Source organism: Hemitrygon akajei, chromosome 4, assembly GCF_048418815.1.
Source record: "Hemitrygon akajei chromosome 4, sHemAka1.3, whole genome shotgun sequence".
Classification (NCBI taxonomy): Eukaryota; Metazoa; Chordata; class Chondrichthyes; order Myliobatiformes; family Dasyatidae; genus Hemitrygon; species Hemitrygon akajei.
In genome coordinates, this window is record NC_133127.1 from 137,676,902 (window position 1) to 137,702,582 (window position 25,681).

At 38.7% G+C, this 25,681-nt stretch overlaps 1 protein-coding gene across 32 annotated transcripts in view; it reads left to right on the forward strand.

Moving 5' to 3' along the window:
* picalma (phosphatidylinositol binding clathrin assembly protein a) overlaps positions 1 to 25,681 on the forward strand; it is a 138,801-nt gene that overhangs the window by 44,792 nt on the left and 68,328 nt on the right. For all 32 annotated transcript variants that reach the window (XR_012098700.1, XM_073043379.1, XM_073043383.1 and 29 more), the window contains exons 2-6: positions 3,751 to 3,893; positions 5,282 to 5,357; positions 8,851 to 8,953; positions 16,912 to 17,005; positions 21,332 to 21,443. Coding sequence is in view for 31 of the 32 variants with exons in the window: in XM_073043379.1 (XP_072899480.1) it covers positions 3,751 to 3,893; positions 5,282 to 5,357; positions 8,851 to 8,953; positions 16,912 to 17,005; positions 21,332 to 21,443 (528 nt within the window). In the remaining variant the exon portion in view is untranslated. The remainder of the gene's footprint in view (positions 1 to 3,750; positions 3,894 to 5,281; positions 5,358 to 8,850; positions 8,954 to 16,911; positions 17,006 to 21,331; positions 21,444 to 25,681) is intronic.

A 25,681-nucleotide genomic window follows, 5' to 3' on the forward strand; every position in this document is an offset into this window, starting at 1 on the left:
TGGGTAAACTCCTTTTGAGTAGTTTGCATAGGCATTTATTAAAGGCATAGATGATGAGATAAGGAGGTGTATATGTTAATACAGGTAGTCCCCGAGTTACGAACGTCCGACTTACGGACAACTCGTACTTACGAACCGAGGAAGGAGAACGCTGTCCACCATTTCAAGTCAGATCGTGACGTTGTCCACCATTTTAAGTCGGATTGCGATGCCGTCCGCCATTTTAAGTTGTTGCCGTTGACACTGTTGAGTGTGTAACTTTGTATTTGGCTTAAATTTTTCTTAGTAAGGTTCACCCTGACCCTGCCCCCCCCCCCCCCCCCCCCCCCATTCCGGTAGGCTGGTGGTGCAGTGAGATCAGGGCCGGGCTGGAGAATGGAGGTTTCCGAGTTCGATCTAGTGACAGACTGCTCCAGTGCCAGGTTGATGTCGAGCTCGCAACTTGACCTCGTTTAAAATTAACATACTGCCACCTCCAGTTTAAATTCCCATGTGGAATATTGTGGAGGATCAAATACCCAAACCCAGTACAGCCCCCACTTGTCCCATTTAGCCTGCCTCAGTGCGGTGCTCCTTAGGACCCAGCGGACCTCGGGACCCACCGCCAGCATGTTTCTGTTCCTTTGATGGGAAGCGATCGTGATTGAAAATAAAGTGGAAATAATAAAAGTTTGGAAAGAGGTGAAATGCCATCGGTCATTGGAAAAGCGTTAGGCTACAGTCGGTCAACGATTGGAACAATTTTAAAGGATAATGGATAAAGTGAGAATAATGGAGCATTTGAAGGCCCTGCCCTGATGAAAGCTACAATTATTACTAAGCAACCCAGTGGTTAAATTATTGGAATACATATGTTTTTTAAGTGTTTTATATGCATAGAAAGGTAAAATATATACTATATACTAAGACAAACGTTGGACTAACTGACGCTAAATAATACCGGATGTACTTGTTCTGACATACGTACAAATCCGACTTAAAGACAGACTCAGGAATAGAACTCGTATGTAACCCGGGACTGCCTGTATTCTACAGTATGTTGATATTAAGAACAAGGTGGTGTTCGGTCTCTAATTCCCTTCCCCTCCCCCCAAAAAAGTATGGATAAGACTTAAGGGCCTGATGGGGTCTATTCCACAATGCTGATGGAGGGAAAGGAGATTACTAGGGTCATGACAATCTTGTTAAGACCTGGGGATTTATCCATCCTAATTTGCCTCAAGACTGCAAACATCTCCTCCCCTGTAATTTTTATAGGGTCCATGACCTCACAGCTGTGTTGCCTCAGTTCTAAAGACTCTGTGTCTGTCACCAAAGTAAGTACAAATGCACAAAAAGAAGTCCATTTAAGATCTCCCCCCATCTCCTTTGGTTCCACCTCATGGATTATGATTCTTATTTTTCAGAGGACCAATTTTGTCCCTTGCAATCCTTTTGCTTTTGCAGATTTATTTTTTGATTTTGGAGGTTAAACCAAGAACAAAGTACATAGTAAATGCCAAGGCCCATAGGAACATTGTTGAACAGAGGGTTCTTGTGCAATCCATAGTTCCCTAAACAAGGCAACACATGATAAGGTGGTTTAAAAATGGCATGTGGCATGATTGCATTGATCAGTTGTAGCACTGAATGTAAAAATTAAGAAGTCATGTTGTTGCTACTTTTTGGACACATTTGAAGTATTGAGTACCAATCTGGTTGCCACAGTAGTAAATATATGGAGGCTTTGGCAATGGTGCAAAAGTAGTTTACTAGGATGTTGCATGGACTGGAGTGTATAAGGAGCTAATTAGCTGTAAGGGCATCTTTAGGGGGTGGTGTCTCAGAAAGGCAGCGTCCATTATTAAGGACCTCCAGCACCCAGGGCATGCCTTTTCTCACTATTACCATCAGGCAGGAGGTACAGAAGCCTGAAGGTACACACTCAGCGATTCAGGAATAGCTCTTCCTCATCTGCCATTCGATTCCTAAATGGACATTGAATCTTTGGACACTACCTCACTTTTTCTTTCCGTTTACAGTGTTTCTGTTTTTGCACATTAATCAATCAATTAATTATTAATTAATCAATTTATTAATTTAATAAATCTATTCAATATACGCAATTGATTTACTTTATTTTGTTTTCCTCTGCTAGATTATGTATTGCATTGAACTTCTGTTAAGTTAACAAATTTCACGTCACATGCCGGTGATAATAAGCCTGATTCTGATTCTGAGGAGAGGTTGAAAAAAGATGGATTGTTTTGGCTGGAGTGTCAGAAGCTGAGAGGACAAATGTGTATAAATTATGAGAGACATGGGGTGAATAGCCAGGATCTTTCTCAAAGGAGGTAAAAGTCAAATATTAGAGAGTATAGCTTTAAGGTGAAAGGGAAAACAATTTAAGAAGATTTTTGTGTTTTAAAAAATATATATATATTTATAGAATAACTGGTGCCTGGGATATGCTGCCACTGAAGGATGGATGTAGAAGCTGTTATGGTGATAGTTAAAGCATTTACATAGACACAGGGACAGGCAAGGAATAAAGGATATGGACCATGTGCAGACATGTAGAATTGGTTTAAATTGGCATCATGGTCAGTGCAGACATGGTGGGGCTGAAGAACATGATCAATGTTCTGTTGCTTATATTTGAAGCATCATTCAGTTATTGCTGCACAAGCATTAGCGCTCATGTGTTTTTAAAGTTAGAATTCTCAATTTTAAGTTGTTACTTTATAGTTAGATGCATAAGCGTTTGTTAAATAGCACAGATTTCAGTAACAGTTGAAAATTTTTGTTAACTACAACTATTTGAAATTTTGTGCTCTCCTTGAATTCTGCAGTGAGTGGCTTTTTCCTTAAAGGTAAAAACATTGTGTTTTGTTTTATTGGGATCATAACCAAAATTTTAACAAGTTCTATTTTAAACTTGAAAATGACTGGTGTAAGTCTTTAATTGTGAATTTGATTTCAATGTGGCATTGTGATATGATTGCTAAGGCCACAGCTCCCTTCAAGTGGCTGCACAGGTTGATAAGGTTCTAAAAGATAGCATGCTTGACTTTATTAGGCGATGCATTGAGTTCAAGAGTCAGGAAGTTATGTTGGAACTTTATACAACTTTGGTTAGGCCACATCTGGAGTATGACGTTCAGTTCTGCTCGCTCTATATAGGAAGGATGTGGAGATTTCGGAAAGGATGCAGAAGAGGTTTACCTTGATTCTGCCTGGATTAAATGGCATGTGCTATGTGGAGATGTTGGACAAACTTTGGTTATTTTCTCAATGAAGTGATGGAAGCCAGGTGGAGACCTGATAGAAATTCATAAGATTATCAGAGGCATCAATATACAGCTGGTGTATTTTTTTCCCCCAAGGTTATAATGATTAATACTGGAGGGCATGCATTTAAGGTGAGATAGGGTAAGTTTAAAGGAGATGTGTGGGGCAACTGTAATTACACATAGTGCTAAGTATTTTGAATGCACTGGAAGCAAATACAAAAGAGGCATTAAAAGGTTTGTAGATAGGCACATCAATATGCAGAGAATGGAGGGATATTGACCTTGTATAGGCAGAAGGGACATTTTAGTTAGATGTTTAATTAGTTCAGTACAACATTGTGGGCCAAAGAGCCGGTTCGTGTACTGTTCTAATCTTAAACCTATTGAAAATGCATTTGGGTGTCCACTGTTTGGCATTAATGTTATGACATTATTTTGCTTTGAGATGCTCTTCAATAACCGCTCTGTTCTTTTACAGATCTGATTCAGTGTACAAATGAAATGAATGTAAACATACCTCAGCTGGCGGATAGCCTTTTTGAAAGAACTACTAATAGCAGCTGGGTGGTGGTATTCAAGTCTCTCATCACAACCCATCAAATGATGGTTTATGGAAACGAGGCAAGGTTTTTAGAAAATGCTGTGGTTATAAAGCAAAATAGATATATGCTGAAATCTTCAGTTTTAATTTCTATGTTGTGTAATTAAAATTCAGTCTATTTTTGACTCATTAAACATCAGAAACATTATACTCTGGAAATGTTTATTTTTTGCACATTTCACGTCCTATCAAATATATCGCCTTTCATGTCTGAGATAATACAAAGCATAGACAAACTCATTAATTTTATTTGAAGATTTTGCTTTTTGTGGAAATCACATTAGCCCTAAATGAGGGAGATTTATTTTTGCTGAAGCTATTCAACCTCAAACCTTTTATGAAATGCCTCCAAAGTGAATATATTGTCTCTTGAAATTATATGCAGAAGTGTTGTCACCCCAGATTGTACAATTGTGGGCAAGTTTTCCCTACTGTTTACATTCCAATCACCTTGCCTTCTAAGTAATACAGATGCCCTGCCCTGTATTTTGGCCATTAAAATAATGGAAATTTGCAATTACAGAATTCACAAATCACTACAGAATAAAAGTTGGGATACAGGATAAACTTCACTCTTTTTTTTCAACATGTGTTTCTTGATGCAAACACAGGTGACACAGAAAATTGTGATGTAGAGTGATTAAATGGTTCTTGCCTCCCTCCTCGAGCCATAACATGGGGTTGCTTGTAACTGAAGTTCGAAGTAAATTTATTAAAGTACATTTGTCACCATATACTACACTGAAGTTAATTTTCTTGTGGGCATTTACAGTAAATACAAAGAAACACAATAGAATCAATGAATTACTACACTCAAAGACGAGCACACAACCAATATACAAAAGATAACAATTGTGCAAATACCAAAATTTAAAATAAAACAATAATAAGTAAAAATTGTTGAGAGCGAGTTGTAAAGTCCTTGAATGTGAGTCCATAGGTTGTGGAATCAGTTCAGCGTTGGGGTGAATGAAGTTACCCACTATATCTATGCCAATATGCTTTTCCTCTACATTGCCTGGATCTGTGTACTGCAAAACAGTTTCTCTGTTTAACTAATACTTTGCTTTTCTGTTCTTCTCTCCAAAGTAAATGTTAGTTTATCCTCATTCTCTGTTCTCTGTCCAGATTTTAGTCTGCTTATTTGTATCCTTTTTCAACTTCTCTCAACTTGCCTTTTTACTTTGCTTCATTTCATCAGATTTGTGTAAAATATTCACTTGTTTGATTTTAAAATAGATTGTGAATAGCTAAGGGTTCCAACACTGAGTATAGATGTTTGTAAAATCATTAAGGGAAATTGTGTAATAATTTCATAACTTGTAAACTTGCAACAATATGAAGAGATTTTTATGCATGTCCCTCTTTATAGAAAGTTATTAATGCAGTATTTTTTTTATTTGTTTAGCGTTTTATCCAGTACCTAGCTTCAAGAAACACCTTGTTCAACTTGAACAACTTTTTAGATAAAAGTGGATTGCAAGGTGAGTGAATTTCACTTTAGAATTCTCTTTTTTTTTCCTGTTTTCTTTGTATTTGTAAACAGAAATGTGCAATTAAACCCTGATAATCTGTCAACACTCTGGACTCTAATGTTGAATTGGCAGATTTTCTAGAATTTCTATCAATATCACAATGCTTTTAATTGATTTTTTAATTTAATAACTTTTCAAATGAACAAGGTATGCTTCAGAAAGATCATGGGGCCCTGAAAAGAAAGCATGTCTAACATCACTCAGTGATCTGAATTTGAGTAATCGGCTGCAACAAATAATCTACTGGAGGAACATAAGGAGTTAAGTAGCATCCTTATAGGGGAGAAGGAAGAGGGGCGGCGAAGAATTGTTGATAATTCAAGTCGAAATACAGGTAGTCCCTGAGTTACGAACGTCTGACTTACGAACGTCTGACTTACGGACAACTCATACTTACGAACTGAGGAAGGAGGACGCCATCTGCCATTTTAAGTCGGATTGCGACACCGTCTGCCATTTTAAGTTGTTGCCATTGACACTGTGTTGAGTGTTTAACTTTGTATTTGGCTTACATTTTTCTTAGTAAGATTCACCCTGACCCCCCCCCCCCCCCCCCCAGTTCTGGTCAGCTGGTGGCGCAGTGAGATCAGCGCCAGACTCGAGAACGGAGGTTTCCGAGTTTGATGCAGTGACGGACCGCTCCCGTGCTGGGTTGATGTCGATCCAGTGACTCCCGTACCATCCGTGCCGGGTTGATATTGAGCTTGCAACTCCACATCGTTTAAAAAAAACAGTGCCGCCACCAATTTAAATTCCCACACGGAATATTGTGGAGGATCAAATACCCAACCCCAGCACAGCCCCCACTTGTCCCATTTAACCTATCTCAGTGCGTGGTCCTTAAGACCTAGCAGACCTCGGGAGCCGGTGCAGCTCAGGACCCACCGCCCGCTGTGTTTCTGCTTCGTTGACGGGAAGCAATCACGATTGACAGTAAAGTGGAAATAATAAAGCATTTGGAAAGAGGTGAAACTCAGTCAGTCATTGGAAAAGCGTGAGGCTACAGTTGGTCAATGATCGGAACAATTTTAAAGGATAACGAATAAAGTGAGAATAATGGAGCATGTGAAAGACTCTGTCCTGATGAAAGCTACAATTATTACTAAGCAATGCAGTGGTTTAATTATTGGAATACATACGTTTCTTAAGTGTTTTATATGCATAGAAAGATAAAATATATACTATATACTAAGACAAACGTTGGACTAACTGACGCTAAATAATACCGGATGTACTTATTCCGATTTACGTACAAATCTGACTTAACTCAGGAACGGAACTCATGTAACCCGGGGACTGCCTGTACTGCATTAGGACTGAGGACTGACTTCCTCCAGCTGATTGTATGTTACTCCAGATTCCTGCTCCTTTAGTCTCTTGTATCTCTTTGAATACGTAATCAGCCAGTAGGGTAGAGTTTCACTCTTGGTGAATTTGTTTTAAACACGGTGAAGAAATAACTGTCTAAAGATGATTTTCCAGTTTTAATTAAACTGGTAAGCTATTATGCAAGAACATTTGATTCTTCTTTTTTTTCAATCTTTTTATTGATTTAAAAAAAAATGTATACAAAGAGGAGAATATCCCTGGTATTTATGTCAATAACAGTACATACAGAAGGTAAAATAAACAATATCAGAATAACACATAGTGTTGATCTACAAAGTATAAATTTGATATAGAATGTATAATTCTCATCAATTTATGAAGAAAGGAAGGTCTATTAGAAATTTTTATATAAAAGAAAAGAGGAAAAAAAAACACTGTTCTGAACAGGGGAAAAAGGACTGGGCAGTCTATCCTGAGAGAAAAACCAAGAGAAGAGAGACTCCCTGATCAAATCCAAGGTTCTGAAAAAATAGCTGGAAGAGAATCAGTACAAAAATCAGATCATATGAAAATATTGAATAAAAGGTCACTGGATTCCTTCAAATTTAAAGGATGTATCCAGTGTCAGACTTATTTTCTCTAGATTTAAACAGGACATGATAGAGGAAAGCCAATAAAAAGCGGTAGGAGGGTTAGGGTCCTTCCATTTAAGTAAAATGGCTTTCCTAGCCAATAAGGTTGAAAAGGCTATCATCTGCTGAGCGGAAGCAGGAATATATCCTGCTTCCAATGGAATAATCCCAAAAATAGCTGTAAATAAATTTGGTTGTAAATCTAGATCCAGTACTTCTGATAAGGTTTTAAAAACTTTCCAAAAATTCTTCAACTTTATGCAAGACCAAAACATGTGAGTTAAAGTGGCCACCTGAGTGTTACATTTGATTTTTCATTAGTTGTCTAATTTTGTCAAATTGTACAACCTACAAGAATTTTTTTGGTATTATTGAGGTACAAAGTTTTAGGATTCAATACGTAATTTGTTATGCACATGCATGCAACAGATTCAATCCACTGTAAATTAAACAACCATTATCTCGCTCCCTCACCCACAAACTTATATTAACTACTTGGTGTATTACATTCTGGTGTCACAATGTATATTTACAGAGGTGTTGCATTCCTAGAAAACTATCTTAATCATGATTTTCCATAATTTAAACCAATTTTTCCACTGAATCTCATATTAAATGTGGAGGTGCAACCTGACACAAGCTTTTCTCTCAACTATAATGCTGCTGTGGTTGTGTAGTGTATAGGCAAGGGAATTCTGATTGTAGAAGTGAAATTTGGTAGGCAGAAGAGAAAGAACAGTTTTAATTAAGTAGAAGCAAATGTTACATAGTTTGATTACAGTACAGTTGTAGAAGCATCAATAGAAGAAACTGTATTGTCACTTTCTAAAGTAGTTCTTTTAATGACCTCTGTTTTTTGTTTTAATCATGCATTTTCTATGTCAAATTATTTGGTAGTGATTTATGAATCACCTGCACTTCTGTAACAAGAGGATACACTGTATTTGAGAAAGAAAAGGACAGATTCTTTAGGATTCTACAGGCAGGCAACTGGTTCATGGAGGGAACATAATTTATCGCAAGCAAAGTTTTAGGCTGCAGTGAAACAACTAGAATGGAACTGTGCAGAAGGATTTACAAAATGCTAAATAACAATCGGAAGAGAATGATGTCAGTTGTGCTCTGAGGATGCAGAGGAAATGATGGATAATGCTGATGGATAAGGCATTGTATTGTTTGCAGTTTTAGGTAAGCTTGCTAAAATACTTCATGAAAGACAGTTCCATTTTTTTGTCTCTTTGAAGCTAATTTCAGAAAGAATGTTTCATTCATTACCTCTATTGCTTTATTTTGTGTTGCTGGCTGTAGTCTGATTTCCAACTGCAGATCTATTTATTTTATGCACCGGGGGTGGTGGGGGGGGGGGGTGAACTTGCACATCAGTATTTGGCAATTATTTAGTCAAGAAATAAATAGTCAAGAAAGTAAAGATTTTGCATTAGGTGCTATTTATTTCATAACATTGTGTTCTTGTGTTTAAGGTTATGATATGTCTACATTCATCCGGCGCTATAGTAGATACCTGAACGAAAAGGCAGTTTCGTATAGGCAGGTTGCTTTTGACTTCACGAAGGTGAAACGAGGGTAAGGACTAATAACAATCATGAATTGTTATGATATCACCCAACTTTTTATAATGTATATAGAGGTAGATGTTGTTCACTAAGGACTAACATGAATCATATTTCATTTGATCAATATCCACTTGGATGATTCTAATTGAATATCATACATAAATGATAGCAAACAAATCTTGTACTACTTAGCTGCTAGATTTCTCCCATTAATTGTTTCTTTTGCTTGCTAAAAGTCCTGGTTATTGCAGTGATTTGTCATCCCAACAGTTTGCTTGTGGGTGCTGGAGACAATGCATTTGCTGTTTCCACATCCATCCAAATAGAACACTGCTGTACTATGTTTATGGCTTTGAGAATCTTTTAAGAAAATTATAAGATTCAAGAAACACTTGTTCCAGAGGATTTTGGAGGACCTTGTCATCAGTGCCAGACTACACTCTCAGATGAAGTACACATTGAGATTTTTTTTTTCAGAGAGCCAGTCAGGTTCAGTTATGCATAGAAAATTGATGGCAGTAATTAAAATCAGTGCAGAATCTGGAACATGAGTCATTAATTGAATTTCTGATCTTGAAGACAAATAACTTTTCCACTGTTTTCAGCCAAGGTCAATGGGTAATGATCAGTATTCAAATATATGTATAGCTTGCACTCCCTATATTCCATCCCAGACTCCTAGGGATGCAAAGGTTATAAACAAACACCTCATGAATCAAAGATTGTTTTTATTAATCAAAAGGCATGTCTAGAGTGATGGGGGTCCTTAATGGGAGATGCCACATTTTGGAGGCATTGCCTTTTGAACATACTCTCAATGTTGGGGAGACTAGTGCCTATGCTGGAGCTGGCTGACTTTCAGACTTCATACACTTTTTTTCTGATCCTGTGCAGTGGTCTCTCCATACCAGACAGTGATGTAACCAGTTAGACTGCTCTCCACAGTATATCTGTAGAACTTTGCACACATCTTTGATTATATACCAAGTCTCCTCAAACTTCTAATGAAATATAGCAGCTGTTATGCCTCCTTTGTAATTGCAGCAATATGTTGGGCCCATGATAGATCCTCAGAGATAATGACACCCAGGAATTTTTAACTGCTCATCCTTTCCATTGCTGATCCCTCAATGAGGACTGGTGTGTACTCCTTCGTTTTTTTTTTCTCTCCCCACCCCCCTCTTCAGAAGTCGTTCCGGAAGACGCCCCTCTATCCTGAGGCTGTGTCCTCTTGTCCTAGCCTCCCCAACCATGGGAAACATACTTTCCACATCTACTGTCTAGGCCTTTCAACATTCGAAAGGTTTCAGTGTGATCCGCCATCATCCTTAAAATTCCAGCGAGTACAGACCCAGAGCCATCAAACATTCCTCATATGATAACCCTTTCAATTCTGGAATCATCCTTGTGAGCCTCCTGTGGACCCTCTCCAATACCAGCACATCTCTGCTAAGATGAGTCCAAAACTGTTCACAATTCTCAAGGTGAGGCCTCACCTGTGCTTTGTAAAACCTCAGCATCACATCCCCGCTCTTCTATTCTAGACCCCTTGAAATGAATGCTAACGTTGCATTTGCCTTCCTCATCACCGACTCAACCTGCAAGTTAACCTTCTGGGTGTTCTGCACAAGGACTCACAAGTCCCTCTGCATCTTAGATTTTTGGATTGTCTCCCCATTTAGAAAATAGTCTGCACATTTATTTCTACCCTCAAAAGTGCATGACCATGCATTTTCCAACACTATATTTCATTTGCCACTTTCTTGCTCATTCTCCTAATCGAAGTCCTTCTGCAACATACCTGTTTCCTCAACACTACCTGCCCCTCCACCAATCTTCGTATCATCTGCAAACTTGGCAACAAAGCCATCTATTTCATCTAAATCATTTATATACAGCATAAAAAAAATTGGTCCCAACACTGACCCCTACGGAACACCACTAGTCACTGGCAGCCAACCAGATGAGGATCCTTTTATCCCCACTTGCTACCTTCTCCAACCAGCCAATGCTTTAACCATGTTAGTAACTTTCCTGTAATACCACTGGCTCTTAATTTGGTAAGCAGCCTCATGTGTGGCACCTTGTCAAAGGCCTTCTGAACGTCCAAATATACAACATCCACTGCATCCCTATGATCTATCCTACTTGTAATCTCAAAGAATTCTAACAGGTTAATCAGGCAGGATTTTCCATTAAGGAAACCATGCTGACTTTGTCCTATCTTGTCCTGTGTCACCAAGTACTCCATCACATCATCCTTAACAATTGACTCTTTACATCTTCCCAACCACTGAGGTCAGGCTAACTGGTCTATAATTTCCTTTCTGCTGCCTTCCTCTTAGAGTGGAGTGACATTTGCAATTTTCCAGTTCTCTGGCCCCATGCCAGAGTCCCGATTTTTGAAAGATCATTGCCAATGCTGCCACAATCTGTAATGCTACCTCTTTCAGAACCCTAGGGTGCAGTTCATCTGGTCCGGGTGACTTATGTACCTTTTATGTTTTTCAGCTTTTTGAGCACCTTCTCCCTTGTAATAGTAACTGCACACCCACTTCCCTTCCTTCACACACCAGAACATCTGGCACACTGCTAGTGTCTTCCACAGTGAAGACTGATGCAAAATACTCAGTTAATCAACCATCTCCTTGTCCCGTTATTATTTCTCTTGCCTCATTTTCTAGCAGTCCTATGTCCACTCCTATCTTTTTTTTTTACATACTTGAAAAAGCTTTTACTATTCACTTTGATATTATTTGCTAGCTTGCTTTTATTCATCTTTTCCCTTCCAATGATTCTTTCAGTTGCTCTCTGGAGGTTTTAAAAACTTCCCAATCCTCGATCTTCCCACTAATTTTTGCTTTGTTGTATGCACTGTCTTTTGTATGAGCATTGTAAAGAGTTGACCAGTTCATAAACCACCTGCTCACCTGCCGTCTCTGTACTATTTCCTCTGTGGTTTTCTTGTTGGCCATATTTGCCACTTTGGAGCCAATAAAACAGAAGTGGAAGCACGTCGTCTTCAATACTGAGGGATATAATAGTTACTTAATAGTTTTGTGCAACTGGAGAGTAGAAGTTCCATAAATAAGTCACTAAAGCTGAACAATGTATGCAAGTTCACAATCACTCAAGCTCCAAGGAAAGAATAACTAAAAAAAATTCTGTATTTTATTTACTGGATTTGGAGAGAACAGAATATTTTGAATATAGTAAGTTTCTTCTATTACTGCCCTTTATGCTGTAAAAAGTGAAAGAGACATGCAGTTTGACAATAATTACTTGGAATTTTTGTATCCTGAAATGTTTGACCTGTTTTTGCCTTTGGCAATACTATATCAGTTTCGTACTGCAGAAGCAGCTTGTTTTCGGCAAATAAGTCCTCCTGGGGTCTTGTAACAGTGTGTTAGAAGATTGCCTATTATTTCTTAAAGAATTGGTTGGCTTAACCACAGCAGTAATATAGAAGCTTTAGCTATATTTCTTCAGGGGATTCCAGCTTGCACTGATTTTTATCGGATTAGTTAGTGTGCTCTTATTATTTTCTGCTATTTGGTCAAATGTGCTGAAGTACAGTGACCATCTTGTCTCCAGACTGTTCATACAGATGAAATCATTACATGGTGCATTGATATAGTACAAGGTAAAACAGTAACAGAAGGACGAATTAAGTACATAGTCTACAGAGTAAATGAACTCCGTGTACACAATAAAGTGCCAGGTCGTAACAATGTAAGATTGTGAGGTGAAGGGTCCATCTTGTCATGTGAGGTAACCCTTGAATGTCTTATTATAATTGGGTAGAAGTTGTCCTTCACCATGGTAGTGTGTGCTTTCAGGCTTTTGTATTTTCTGCTTGTGCGACAGGAGAGAAGAGAAATTTCAGGAGGAATGGGGTCTTTGATTATGCTGGCTACTTTGCTGAGTCCATGGAGGGGAGGCTGGTTTCCATGATGTGCTGAGTTATGTCTCTGCATTTTCTTTTGGTCACAGGCAGAACAGTTGCCAATCCAAGCCATGATGCATCTAGATAGGATGTTTTCTAGGTGCATTGGTAAAAATTGATGGGGACATGCCAAATTTCTTGAGGCTGCCGAGGAAGTAAAGGCATTGGTCATGGCATCTGAGTGGATGGACCAGAACCAACTATTTGTAATGTTCACTCCTAGGAACTTAAAGCTCTCAGTGCTCTTGACCACAGATTCAGTGATGAAGACAGGAGCCTGTACACTCCTCCTCTTCCCCCTCCCCGCCCTCCGGTCCATTTCCTGAAGTCAAGGACCTGTCCTTTTGTTTTGATGACATTGAGGGAAAGGTTGCTGTTATGACATCATGTTACTTGCAAACTTGTAGATGGAATTAAAGAAGAATTTGGCTGCACAATTATGAGTGGAAGGAGCAGAGTAGGGGCTCAGGATGCACCCTTGTAGAGCACCAGTGTTTAGAATATCTGTGATGGTGGTGTTGCTGCTTATCCTTATTGTGATCTGTTGGTCAAGAAGTTATGGATCCAATTGCAGAAAGTGGTGTTGACTCCCGGGGTGCACAGTTCTCCGTTAAATTTGCTTTGAATAATAATATTGAAGGTGGAAATGTAGTCAATAAACAATAGTCTAATGTGAATAACATACAAAAATTGCAGGAAGAACTCAGCAGGCTGGGCCCACTGAGATCCTCCAGCATTTTGTGTGTGTTGCTTGGATATCCGGCATCTGCAGATTTTCTCTTGTTCGTAATTAGTCTAATGTAGATGTCTTTATTGTCCAGATGCTCTAAAGATGAACATATGGCGAGGGAGGTGGCTTCATCCACAGGCTTGTTTCAGTGTTGTGCTACTTGCAGCAGTGGTTTGAGGCTGTCTGGGAGGCTGGAGCTGATGTGTGCCCTGACCAGTCTCTCAAAGTACTTCATGATGGTTGATGTCAGAGTCACTGGGTGATAGTTAAGGCACATTACCACCTTTTCCTTGGGTACTGGGATGATAGTGGTGGTCTTAAAGCAAGTAGGGACCTCGGATTGAAGTAATGAGAGATCTAAAAACATCTGCAAATACCCCTCACAGACAAGAGAAAATCTGTAAATGTTGGAAATCCACGCAACACACACACACACACACACACGCACACGCACGCGCGAATGCACGCACACACGGGGCTCTTTTCCATAGATGCTACCTGGCCTGCTGAGTTTCTCCAGCATTTTGTGTGTGTTGCAAATGCCCCTGGTGGCTGATCTGTACAGGACCTAAGGACATGATCAGGAACACCATTGTGGCCAGCTGCTTCCACAGGTTCACTGACTGGAAGACTGATCTTATGTCTGCAGTGATGATTGTGGGTTCAGATGCATTAGTGATATACCTATCCCCTTTTGTTCAAAGTATACATAAAATGTATTATGTTCATTGGGAAGATGTGTGGTGTTGCAGGCGATGCTCCCTGACTTTGTAGCCCATTATAGCATGTAAACCCTGCCTCAACTGTTGGCTGGTCTGGGACTCTGTTTTTGGATTGGTGCAGTATATCTGATAGCTTTACAGATAGTATATCTCAATTTTTTATACAGGCTCGGGTCATCTGATTTGAATGCTGCAGTCCTAGACTTCAGGAGGAAGTGGGTCTCCTGGTTCGTCTGTGGTTTCTGGTTTGAGAACACATGGATTGTCCTATTTAGTACACAGTCCTCAACACATCTGCTGATAAAGTCTGTGATGGTGTAACACACTTATCCGGGTCTGCTGATGAGTGTTAGAACATGGACTAATCCAGTGACTCAAAGCAGTCATGTGAAGCTCATCTATTTGACTATCAATGTACAATTTTAATTACTAGATCCTCACATTTCACCTTCTGTTTGTGTGCATTGATCCAGTTTGGAAGTCAGACTAGGTTGCTGCTTCACAACCTGATGAGCTTCGATGCCTTTTATCCATGCTTTGAAAGAGAGAATAACATTATACCTGTGCAAACCCTTATGGCATCCAGCTACCATGTGACCTCTGTTTTGGAGGCTGATGTCAGAACATCCTTCACGAGGGTGAATTCTCATTGGGTGTCAGATCTTGACAATGTTCCTGACTGGGAACTGAAAACCTGTGCTGACAAACTGGCAGTAGTGTTTAAGGACATCTTCAACCTCTCATTGCTGCAGTATGAGGTTCCCATGCATATCAGTGCCCAAGAAATGCAGGGTGAGCTGCCTCAATGACTATCATTGTAGCATTGAAGTTTACCATAACAAAGTGCTTTGAGAGATTGGTTCTGGGTAGAATTAAACTCCTGTCTGGTTAAGGACCTGGACCCACTCCAATTTGCCTACCATTTCAAAATTTGTACAGTGGATGCAATTTCAATGATCTCCATTTTGCTTTGGAGCACCTAGACAATACCAAAACATACCTCAGGCTGATGTTTATCAGTTACAGCTTGAAATGCAATCCCATCATCCTCTGTATTAATCAAGCTTCTAAATCTGGCCCTGTGCAACTGGATTCTCCACTTGCTCATCAGGAGACGACAGTCAGTAAGGATTGGTGATAACATCTCGCTGACAATCAAGATAGGTGCATAGGTGCAGCTCAGAACTTGTGCTTAGCCTACTGTTCAATCTCTTTGCATTCATAACTGTGTAGTTAAGTATTCCTCAAATGTAATTGATAAATTTGCAGATGTCGCTACTGTTTGTAAGATCTCAGATGGCGACAAGGGGAGAGGAGAAATACAAGAGTGAGATAACATCACTTGTTTTACAACAGCAATCATTCACACAGTACCAGAAAGATCAAGGAACCATTTGTGGATTTCAGGAAGTAGAAGGTAGAAGAATACAGTAAAGTGGTAAGGGTGAGCACTTAAGGTCCTGGGTGTCAATGTCCAATCACAATTCCCAACACATTGATGTCACCACAAAGAAGGCATGCATTGACTCTGTTAGGAGTTTGAGGAGATTTGGTAAGTCACCCAAAGACTCTATGCAGATTTGTATAGACATATAATGGAGGGCATTCTGACTGGATACATACCAGCCTGGTATGGAGGTTCCAATGCACCAGATCACAAGAGACTCGGCAAACTCCATCAAGGACAAGCTCTTCTCACCTTAGAGGATCAAAGAGGTGAGACCTTCATTAATGACCCTTGATGGAGTCTGAGACATGCTTTCTTATTACTATTACCAGGGATGAGGTGTAGGAGCCTGAAGGTGCATTCACAATCATCCTGAAACATCATCTTTCTCTCTGCCATCAGATTTCTGAATGTTCTATAAATTCTCAAATACTACCTCGTTATCCCTTTTGCACTATTTAGTTATTTTGAAATTTACAATGATTTTGTCTTTGCACTGTACTGTTCCCATCTAATAAGACAGTGATAATAAACCTTATTCTGATTCTGAATATACTAAGCTCCCCAAATTTCCCTGATTGTAGCCAAGATAGAGCAAAGGCATCACTGATTCAACCTTACTATTTTCCTGCTAGACTGCATTCATCTCAGATCTCTTCACTGTATATCTGATATTCAAACACACAAATAAGCATAGAAGTGGAGTTTCCCCTCAGACCTACTTTGCCATTCAATACGATGAGAATTGGTTTGATTTTTAACCTCCTTTCTGCTGTGCCTACATGCATATCTCCAATTACCATTTGACTCTTTTGCTTGACGAATTCATTCACTCTTGGCTTTTAAAAGAATAGTTTGCTTCCATTGCTCATATGAGGTAAAAAAAAAATCAAAGATTCTTGACTCCTGAGAGAAATTTTGCTTCTGCCTTTGATATGTAGAATTGTTTTGGCAACAAGTTTCCAATCTGCAGTTCATATAAACAATTTTAAAACTATTATGTTAGTAGGTTTGTTAAAACAAGAGTCGTATGTTTAGTTATATATAAACTTTCTTGTCCATAAGTTACTCCAAATTTGTTTTCGGTAAACATTGTACATTTAATACAGTTTATTTTTATCAGGGCTGATGGTGTGATGAGAACAATGAACACAGAGAAATTGCTGAAGACTATGCCCCTTATACAGAATCAGATGGATGCCTTGCTGGACTTCAATGTGAGATATGACTTTTTATTAATGTGCATTTGGGCACAGTATTTCTGGCCTTGTATTGATGTAAATGCATGTATACTGTATTTGAATCCATGTGTAGATAATGCCCATGTATATTGCTGAACTTTAAAGATGAGTACTTTCTGACAAACTTGGATTTTACAATTACTTAATCCTGCTTTCAGTTGTTTTTTTTTTCCCCCTATGCACAGGGGATATACAGAAAAATACTGATTCCTATTAAAGTTCCACTTTTTAAGTGTATTTTTCAGTTGGATTTGCCAAAGATTCCTTTAATAATAATACTTTCCCTGGAAGACAAGTCATGAACTGAAAGAGGCCACAACATTAAACAATAATTTAAGGGGTGCCTAAAACATAACAAGGAGGCATTTTCTTTTTCTCTTGAAATCATTGACTTGCTTACTGAAAGTTAAAGCAGTTACCAAAGTACACAAAATATTTTAGTTGGAAAAGTACTCTTAACAATATTTTTCAGTTGGCTTCAACAACCACCAAAATAACCTTTTATGTTAGTATTTGAGACATCTGCAATAAGAAAGTGAAGTAGGTTAACAAAAATGGCAAGTAGGTAAAAATTGTAGATTTAATAGTAAAAAAGTGTGTGATCAACTTGAACTCAATGGACAAATAGTAACGTAATTAGTTTCGAAAGATGTTGAATTACAGAAACATCCAAAGCAGAGTCAAAGAAAAATACAACACAGAAGCAGGCCCATCAGTCCACCTAGTCCACGCCAAGCCATATAAACTGCCTACTCCCATCGACCTGCATTGGGATTATAGCCCTCCATATTTCAACTTCTCTTGAGTGTTGAAATTGAGCTTTAATGCACCACTTGTGCTGGCAGTTTATTACACTCTCACAATCCTCTGAGTGAAGAAATTTCCCCTCGTGTTTCCCTTAAACTTTTCACCTTTCACTCTTAACCCATGACCTTTGGTTGTTGTTCCACTTGACAGTGGAAAAAAACCTGCTTGCATTTACCCTATCTATACTCATTATTTTATACACCCTTGTTGTACTCCTCTCAGTCTTCTATGTTGCAAGGAATGAAGTCCTAACTTATTTAATTTTTCCATATCACTTGGGTCCTCCATACTTGGCAACATCCTTGTAAATGTCCCTGTACTCTTTCAATCTTATCTACATCTTTCCTGTAGGAAGGTGACCAAAACTGCACACAATATCCCAAATTAGGCCTCAGCAATGTCTTATACAGTTTCAACTTAACATCCTATTTCTTGTACTCAATTTATGAAGGCCAATGTGCCAAAAGCATTTTTTAATGACCCTAACCATCTGCCACCAGCTGGTCCAGATCCCGCTGCAAGACATGATAGTCTTCTGTGCTGTCCACTACACCCCCAATCTTGGTGTCATTTGCAAGTTAACCATATTATCATTCAGATCATTGATATAGATGACAAACAACGGACCTAGCACTGATCCCTACGGTACTCCACTCATCACAGGGCTGCACTTGGAGACCGCTTCTGGCTTCTCCCACAAAGCCAATGTCTAATCCAATTTACTACCTTATCTCGAACGCCAAGTGACTGAACCTTCTTGACTAACCTCCCGCGCAGGACTTTGTCAAATGCTTTGCTAAAGTCATGTAGACAACATTCATTGCCTTGCCTTCGTCAACTTTCCTGCTAACCTCCTCAAAAAAAACCCAACCTACCATGCATATGAAGCCATGCTATCCATAATATGTCCCTGCCTATCAAATACTTGTATGTCAGAACCCTTAGAATACATTCCAATAACTTTCCTACTACTGGAACTAGAGACCTGTATCTGAAATAGGCAGCATTATCAAGAAAAACATAGTTGCATAAAAAATGGAGACATTTCCACATCCTTGCTGCAGACTGATGAAGTAAAACAATAAATGTTTCATGCTAGAATGAGTCCACTGCTAAAGAGCACACGAAGTTCTTAAAGTCTTCTTTCAAAGAGTGTAGAAGAGTTAGCATTCAGATGAACATTTGTCTCAATGGATCTGAAGGTTGTTTACTGGGTGTTTACCTTGAGAAACAGTTCAAGTTTGAAACTGTTACTTACTTTGAGCTTCATCAGCTTTAGTTCGTGTTTGCTATTTCCTAGACTTCTGGTAAATTTCCTATTATAGTGGTATACCTCTGAGGAAAATGCTGCCTTGAATTCAGATCTTGTGTGTTATCCTGTTTATCAAGTTGGATATTGTTTTAATGACATATTTGTAACTTGCTGTGTTTTGCAGTGTATGTAGATATAGTTTAGAAAGCACAGCAGGTTGTGCTAAAACTGAAAAGCATGATAATTAAGTCTATGGACAGAAAGAAGCTACAAAAGTAAGTGGTAATTTGAATACTGAAGCAGCACAGTTACGTGTTAATTATGTAAGTTGATACACTTCAGGATAAAAATTTAATAATCATTTGCAGAAGGATGGATCCTGTGGAAGAACAGAATGTTTTCTTTTGGTTTGAGACTCTTGTACATGAAAATCCCAGGAAATCAGCAGTTTCTAAGCTGCTCAAACCGCCCTTCTGGCACAACCATGGTCAAAGTCACTTGGATCACATTTCTTCCCCATTCTGATGTTTGGGCTGAACAACAACTCAATCTGTTGACCATGTTTGCATAATTTTATGCATTGAGTTAGTACCACATGATTGGCTGATAAGATATTTATTAATGAGCAGGTGTACCTAATTGAGTATATGGTAATGGAGATCATATCAACGCTTAAAAATAGTTCAGATGGTTAGCTACATGAAACAAGAATAAGGATGACTGGAGAAGGAGCAGCTAAGTAAATGTGAAATGCATAGATGATTAGTGGCAATGCTGGTGAATACAACCTGTTGTAGTTTTGTACATCTAAATAAAAATAAAATTATTTTTTTTCCTTTTTGTAAAAGTGAGAGTCTGAGGTCTTAAAACAACTACTTATCCTTCAACTTTTGGGTGGTTTTGTTGGTTATCATCTCAACATAAGGTGGATCTGTCTTGGGTCTACACATAAGTGTAACTTTGTTTGCTTGTCCTTGTTAGCCTACTTAATTAGTCAGTTTTTCATGATAGTTGTAATTTTTGAACATGATCTTTGTTGTACAGTTTTAGAGCTGGTATCTTGATTCACAGTTGCCCAAGTCTGATTAATTTTAACTTCGGAGTTGAAGTTCCTAACAAGGAGGAACTCAGTAGGTCAGTCAGCATCAATGGAGGGGAATAAACAGACAATGTTTCAGGCTGAGTCATTCAGCCCAAAACATCAACTCTGTATTTCCCTCTGTAGATCCTGCCTGATCTGCTGAGTTCCTCCAGCACTTTGCGTGTCTGCAGAATCTCGCATTCATAATAAGGGTACATCTTTGACTTAAAAATATCAAATTGTGCAAAATGTTTCCATTTCAGAAAGCATTGAAGATTCCCCCCCTATTTCATAGTTATTTATCAATATACTTGTGTTTTTAATTTAAGGAGCAAATTGAAAATTGTAACTTAAAATATCAATGTGCCTCTTCCTTTCTTTGTTCTATATTTACATATTTCACCCAAATCTTTAGAAAGCAAAACATGCCACACAGCTTCTTGATCTCCTACTACTCTTCTGATGAATGGCAACTGACTTGCCTGTTCTCCGTAATTTAGTTTGTAATGCCCCATTCATTTGCTTTTGCTTTTACATTGTCCATGCTGTTTAAGTCTTTGGTGTTCCTCTTTTTATATGCAGGTAAGGTTTTGTAAAGTAATTTTTAATTGAGACCAACTAATGTTTGTAACATACACTGAATATAAAACCCTTGGTTTTAAATGTTAATAGTTTGGTGAAAACCAGCGAAGGTGCAAGTATTTTCAACAAATATTTTGAATAACTTGTGGGAGTTCAGTATATGGGTTACCTTTTTGGACGCAAAGTTTCCAATGAAATTTCTGTCACACATACTAAAAGCAAAATAGATTTGAACTGACCATTTGACTTGTGAATATAGTAGCTTTAAGAATAAAACAAGATTTGTGATTGGTTTTGAAATAATACATGATGACTGCATTACTGAGAGAATACATAATTTTCACGTGCAAACTATTCTTAATGGCTTAATTTCCTAAGTTTTTTTTGCGCTCGTCTCTACTCGCGAAGCCCTAAAACTGATTTTTAAAATCTTATTCCACTGCCTTCAGTTAAGATGAATTATTGCAAAAAAAAAACTTCCTTAAGTGATATCCACATTCACTTCAGAATTGGAATAACAGCTAGATGAATATTTTAAGTCTGAGTTATAGTTCAACCCTTTTGGTTTTCTTTGTTATAGGTCAGTGCCAATGAGCTAACAAATGGTGTGATCAATGCAGCTTTCATGCTACTCTTCAAAGATGCCATTAGACTTTTTGCAGCATACAACGAAGGGATCATTAACCTCTTGGGTAAGTTATTTTTGTTTCAGAGGTGCAAATCTATCCTGTTTAAGGATGTCAGCTACTTTATTGCTGTGTATAAACCCTGTTACTCCCTACAGTAGAACTGGGAGAACACTGTCAGAAGATCAGTCTGTCACATTCTCGAGGGTAGTCAGGAAAGGGCATTAAGTGCTGGGTTTTTTTCCACTAGTGCTGATATTCCAAGAATCAATGTAGTCAAACTGTGATTAAAACATGGTCCAATGATTCAGAGATCCAGATGGTTCATTATCTGGCTCGGATAATGGCCCTTGTGCTCTCCACTTTCCAGGGCCCCACTTACCATACCTTGTTTAAGCTTTCCTGGTTCACTAGAAAATTTATTCTGTTGTGTAGCATCTAAAAATGAATTAAGTGAGTTAGCATTAATAGAAATCACATCCACTAGTCCAGAAAACCTGCTGGTTCAGCACCACAAATTCCTAACATGCTCGATTATCAGTTTCATTGTAGAGGGTAGTTTGATGTATCTTGTGTTGGATGTTCCAGAAAAACATTATATTTTTTAACTTCCATCATTTTACTAATGTTATGTTCTTGGATGAATGCCGTTTTATCATTATATGCATTTTTTCAGTGAGATTTATTAAGAATTTCAATAAGGCAAAATCAAAATGGTTTGAGGTGAATGGCCAACACATACCTTGGTACTTTATGAATAAAGTATCAAATGTTACCAGTGCACAACATGGAAATGCCTATTTTAAAATAGAAATGATTTTTTAATTGCTATCACTTAGAATGCTGGTTGTTTTTAAAAACAATTTGCATTTATTTTCCCCCTTTACTGACTGTCATTCTGTCACAAAATAAAGTTCATTAGTGTTGTGATATTTGAGATTCAAGGTTATTGACACCCTTGCATCATGGACAAGTATGGGATCAAATTCCAAGTGCCTAAGTTGGCAGAGTAAGTTGAATGTAAAAGGCTACTTGTATTTCCAATTCTGCTTGCTTTGCTCAAGTCAGCTGGTGTCAAATGCTTATTTTTTTCATTAAACCTATCATTATCCAGTTGGTGCCCTTTCTGTAGTGTTGTTATAGTCGACTGGTAACACTATTGCATCAAGTTCAGAAGATTGGCAATTTTCTCATCTCAGCAGTGACAGCATTGTGCTGTGTAATATGCCAGCCTATGGATGAGGCATTAAACAGGGTTAACTTTATCTTCTCGGACAGAAGTACAACATCACATGACTTTTAAAATGAGGCAATTGGTTATCTTCGCTGCCCTGGATGTCATTTAAAACCACATTGGTTATCATTGCCTATGAATATAAATTGATTGCAGCCCTATTTGTTTATGAACATTTCCTGAACTTCATTTCTTTTTCCATTAACTGTAAAGAGCTTTTTGGGCAATCAGGAACCAAGTTGGATACCATTGCAACAGGTTATCTATCATCATTTGTTCTGCGCTCAACAGTGCTTCATTTTGCTTGACCTATCAAACTCCGATTGCAGCTTATCTTTGTTTTCTCTCATTGTGTGAAGCATCAAATGTTACAGCAGAAGAAGATACTTAATGTTTAGGACTATTAATTCTTGATTGCTACACATCTTAATTTATTATCAATTTGGATGGAAAATTATGGATTATAAAATGACATTATCCAACCAGATTGTTTTCTGTCATGGAACTTCTGAATTTAAGACACAAATAGATGCTCTTTCTCAGGAATATCTATAACTCCATGGCAAAATAGCCAGTTCTGTCTTTCAGAAACTTTTGTTGCAATTACTTTTTGTAAATGTTAATGTAAATCCTTTAATGTGATTGATGAAATCCAGAAATGAATGGTCCTCTATTGTGGAAGACCTAATGATTCATGCTGGAGATACAAACCATATCTTTTTTAAATATATAAATTACTTTATATTCTCTTTTGGGTATTGTATTATAATTTTAATACTTTTATTTTGGGTATTGTAATGTAAAAACTAGTGAATGGTTAGACAATGTTACCTTAATCTGATTAGTTAGTTTTATTGGGATTTAAGCTAATTACTATACAGCATTGCTAGAAGTTCATTAAATGCTGTGTCAGCTTGACTAAACTTTTTATATAGGCATTGAATTTAAACAAAGAATAATGTAAGAATGACTTAGTCCAGACACTACAAAGCAGAAGCAATAATTTTGCAGTGTGGACTGATTGACAAAGCTTCCACAATAACTGAGCTATTAGAGATTTTATTTGTCATCAAATTTGCATTTGATCTTGAATCTAGAGTTGTTTTCTGATGATATTACTTAACCTGCTTGGGATGTAAGTTAGAACAGTACAATACAAGAACAGGCCCTTCAGCCCACAATGTTGTGCTGAACCATGTAAGTTAGTAATCAAATGACTAACTAAACTAATTGCCTATGTCTACAAATGGCCATATTCCTCTTTTCCTGATGTTCATGTGCCTATCTAAACATCTCTTAAAAGTCCATAATGTATCTGTCTTCACTACTACTCCATGCAGTGCATTCCAGGCACCCACCACTTTGTGTTTTTTTTAAATAAAGAGAAGTTGCCTCTCATATGCCCTTTAAAATGACCCCATTTTACATTAAAAGCATGCCCTCTGGTATTAGACATATCAATTGTGGGAAAAGGATGCACTCTGTCTACTCATCTAGACCTCTCATAATTTAAAAAAACTTCAATCACGTAGCCACTTAATCTCCCCCGCTCCAGAGAAAACAATCCAAGTTTGTCCAACCTTTGATTATGGCCTCTACTCCAGGCAGCATCCTGGTAAATCTCTTCTACACCCTCTCCAAAGTCTCTAATTTCTTCCTATAATAGGGTGACCAGAACTGTATGCAGTACTCCAAATGTGGCCTAACTAGAGTTTTATAAAGCTGCAGCATAACTTCCTGACTATGGAACTCAGTGCTTTGACTATTATAGACAAGCAGGCCATATGCCGCCTTAATCACACTATTAACCTGTGGAACCACTTTCAGGGAGCTCTTTTCTCGCTTCTTTATAATCATCCAGAGCTCTGTTTGATTCTAGCTTCCTAAATTTTACATACTTTTTCTTTTCCTTGAGTAAATTTGTCACCTCTCTCAACATCTAAGGTTCTCTTACCTTGCCGCCTTTGTCCTTCCTCTGACTGGAACATGCCTGTCCTGTACTCTGAGTAGTTGGTCTTTAAACATCCTCCACGTCAGATGTGGCCTTGCCCAAAAACAGCTGTTCCCAATTAGCTCTTGCTTGTCTCTCTCTCTCTCTCTCTCTCTCTCTCTCTCCCTCTCTCCCTCTCTCCCTCTCTCCTCTCTCCTCTCTCCTCTCTCCTCTCTCCTCTCTCCTCTCTCCTCTCTCCTCCCTCCTCCCTCCTCCCTCCTCCCTCCTCCCTCCTCCCTCCTCCCTCCTCCCTCCTCCCTCCTCCCTCCTCCCTCCTCCCTCCTCCCTCCTCCCCCCTCTCTCCCTCTCTCCCTCTCTCCCTCTCTCCCCCTCTCCCCCTCTCCCCCTCTCCCCCTCTCCCCCTCTCCCCCTCTCCCCCTCTCCCCCTCTCCCCCTCTCCCCCTCTCCCCCTCTCCCCCTCTCCCCCTCTCCCCCTCTCCCCCTCTCCCCCTCTCCCCCTCTCCCCCTCTCCCCCTCTCCCCCTCTCCCCCTCTCCCCCTCTCCCCCTCGCTCTCCTCTCCCCCCGTACTTTCATAATTTGCCAGGTCCATGTTTATCCTACTTGTAGCTATCTTCAAACCTAAGGAGTTTCCTAATTGTTCACCCACTGAAAGGTCAGTCACCTGGCCAGACTCATTACCCAACACCAGGTCCAGTACAGCTCCTCCTCTTGTTGGACTATCTCCCTAATAATTTAAGAAACCCTCTTGAACACACCTAACAAATTCTGCCCCATCAAAACCACTTGCACTGTGTTGACCTCATTTATCTAGTACTTTAATGGAATTTTAATGGTATACCTGTCCTACAATGCTGGGATACTCCTTTCATCATTTTTTTTTACTAGGAACTGCCTTACTGTTAGCAAGTCAGCATAGGCTTCCCTTGATTTCTGAATACTATTTCGAGGGGAAGTGTATTCGGTCAAGTAAAAGGTTAAAGCCTGAGGAACTCTGGGTGTTAGGCAGCATCTATTGGAGGTAAATGAACAGTCAACATTACCTTAAGATGATTGCAGTTTTGTCTTTTGAGGAAAGCCATTGGAGGGATCATAATGCTGGAAAAGAAGTCAAATTCTTA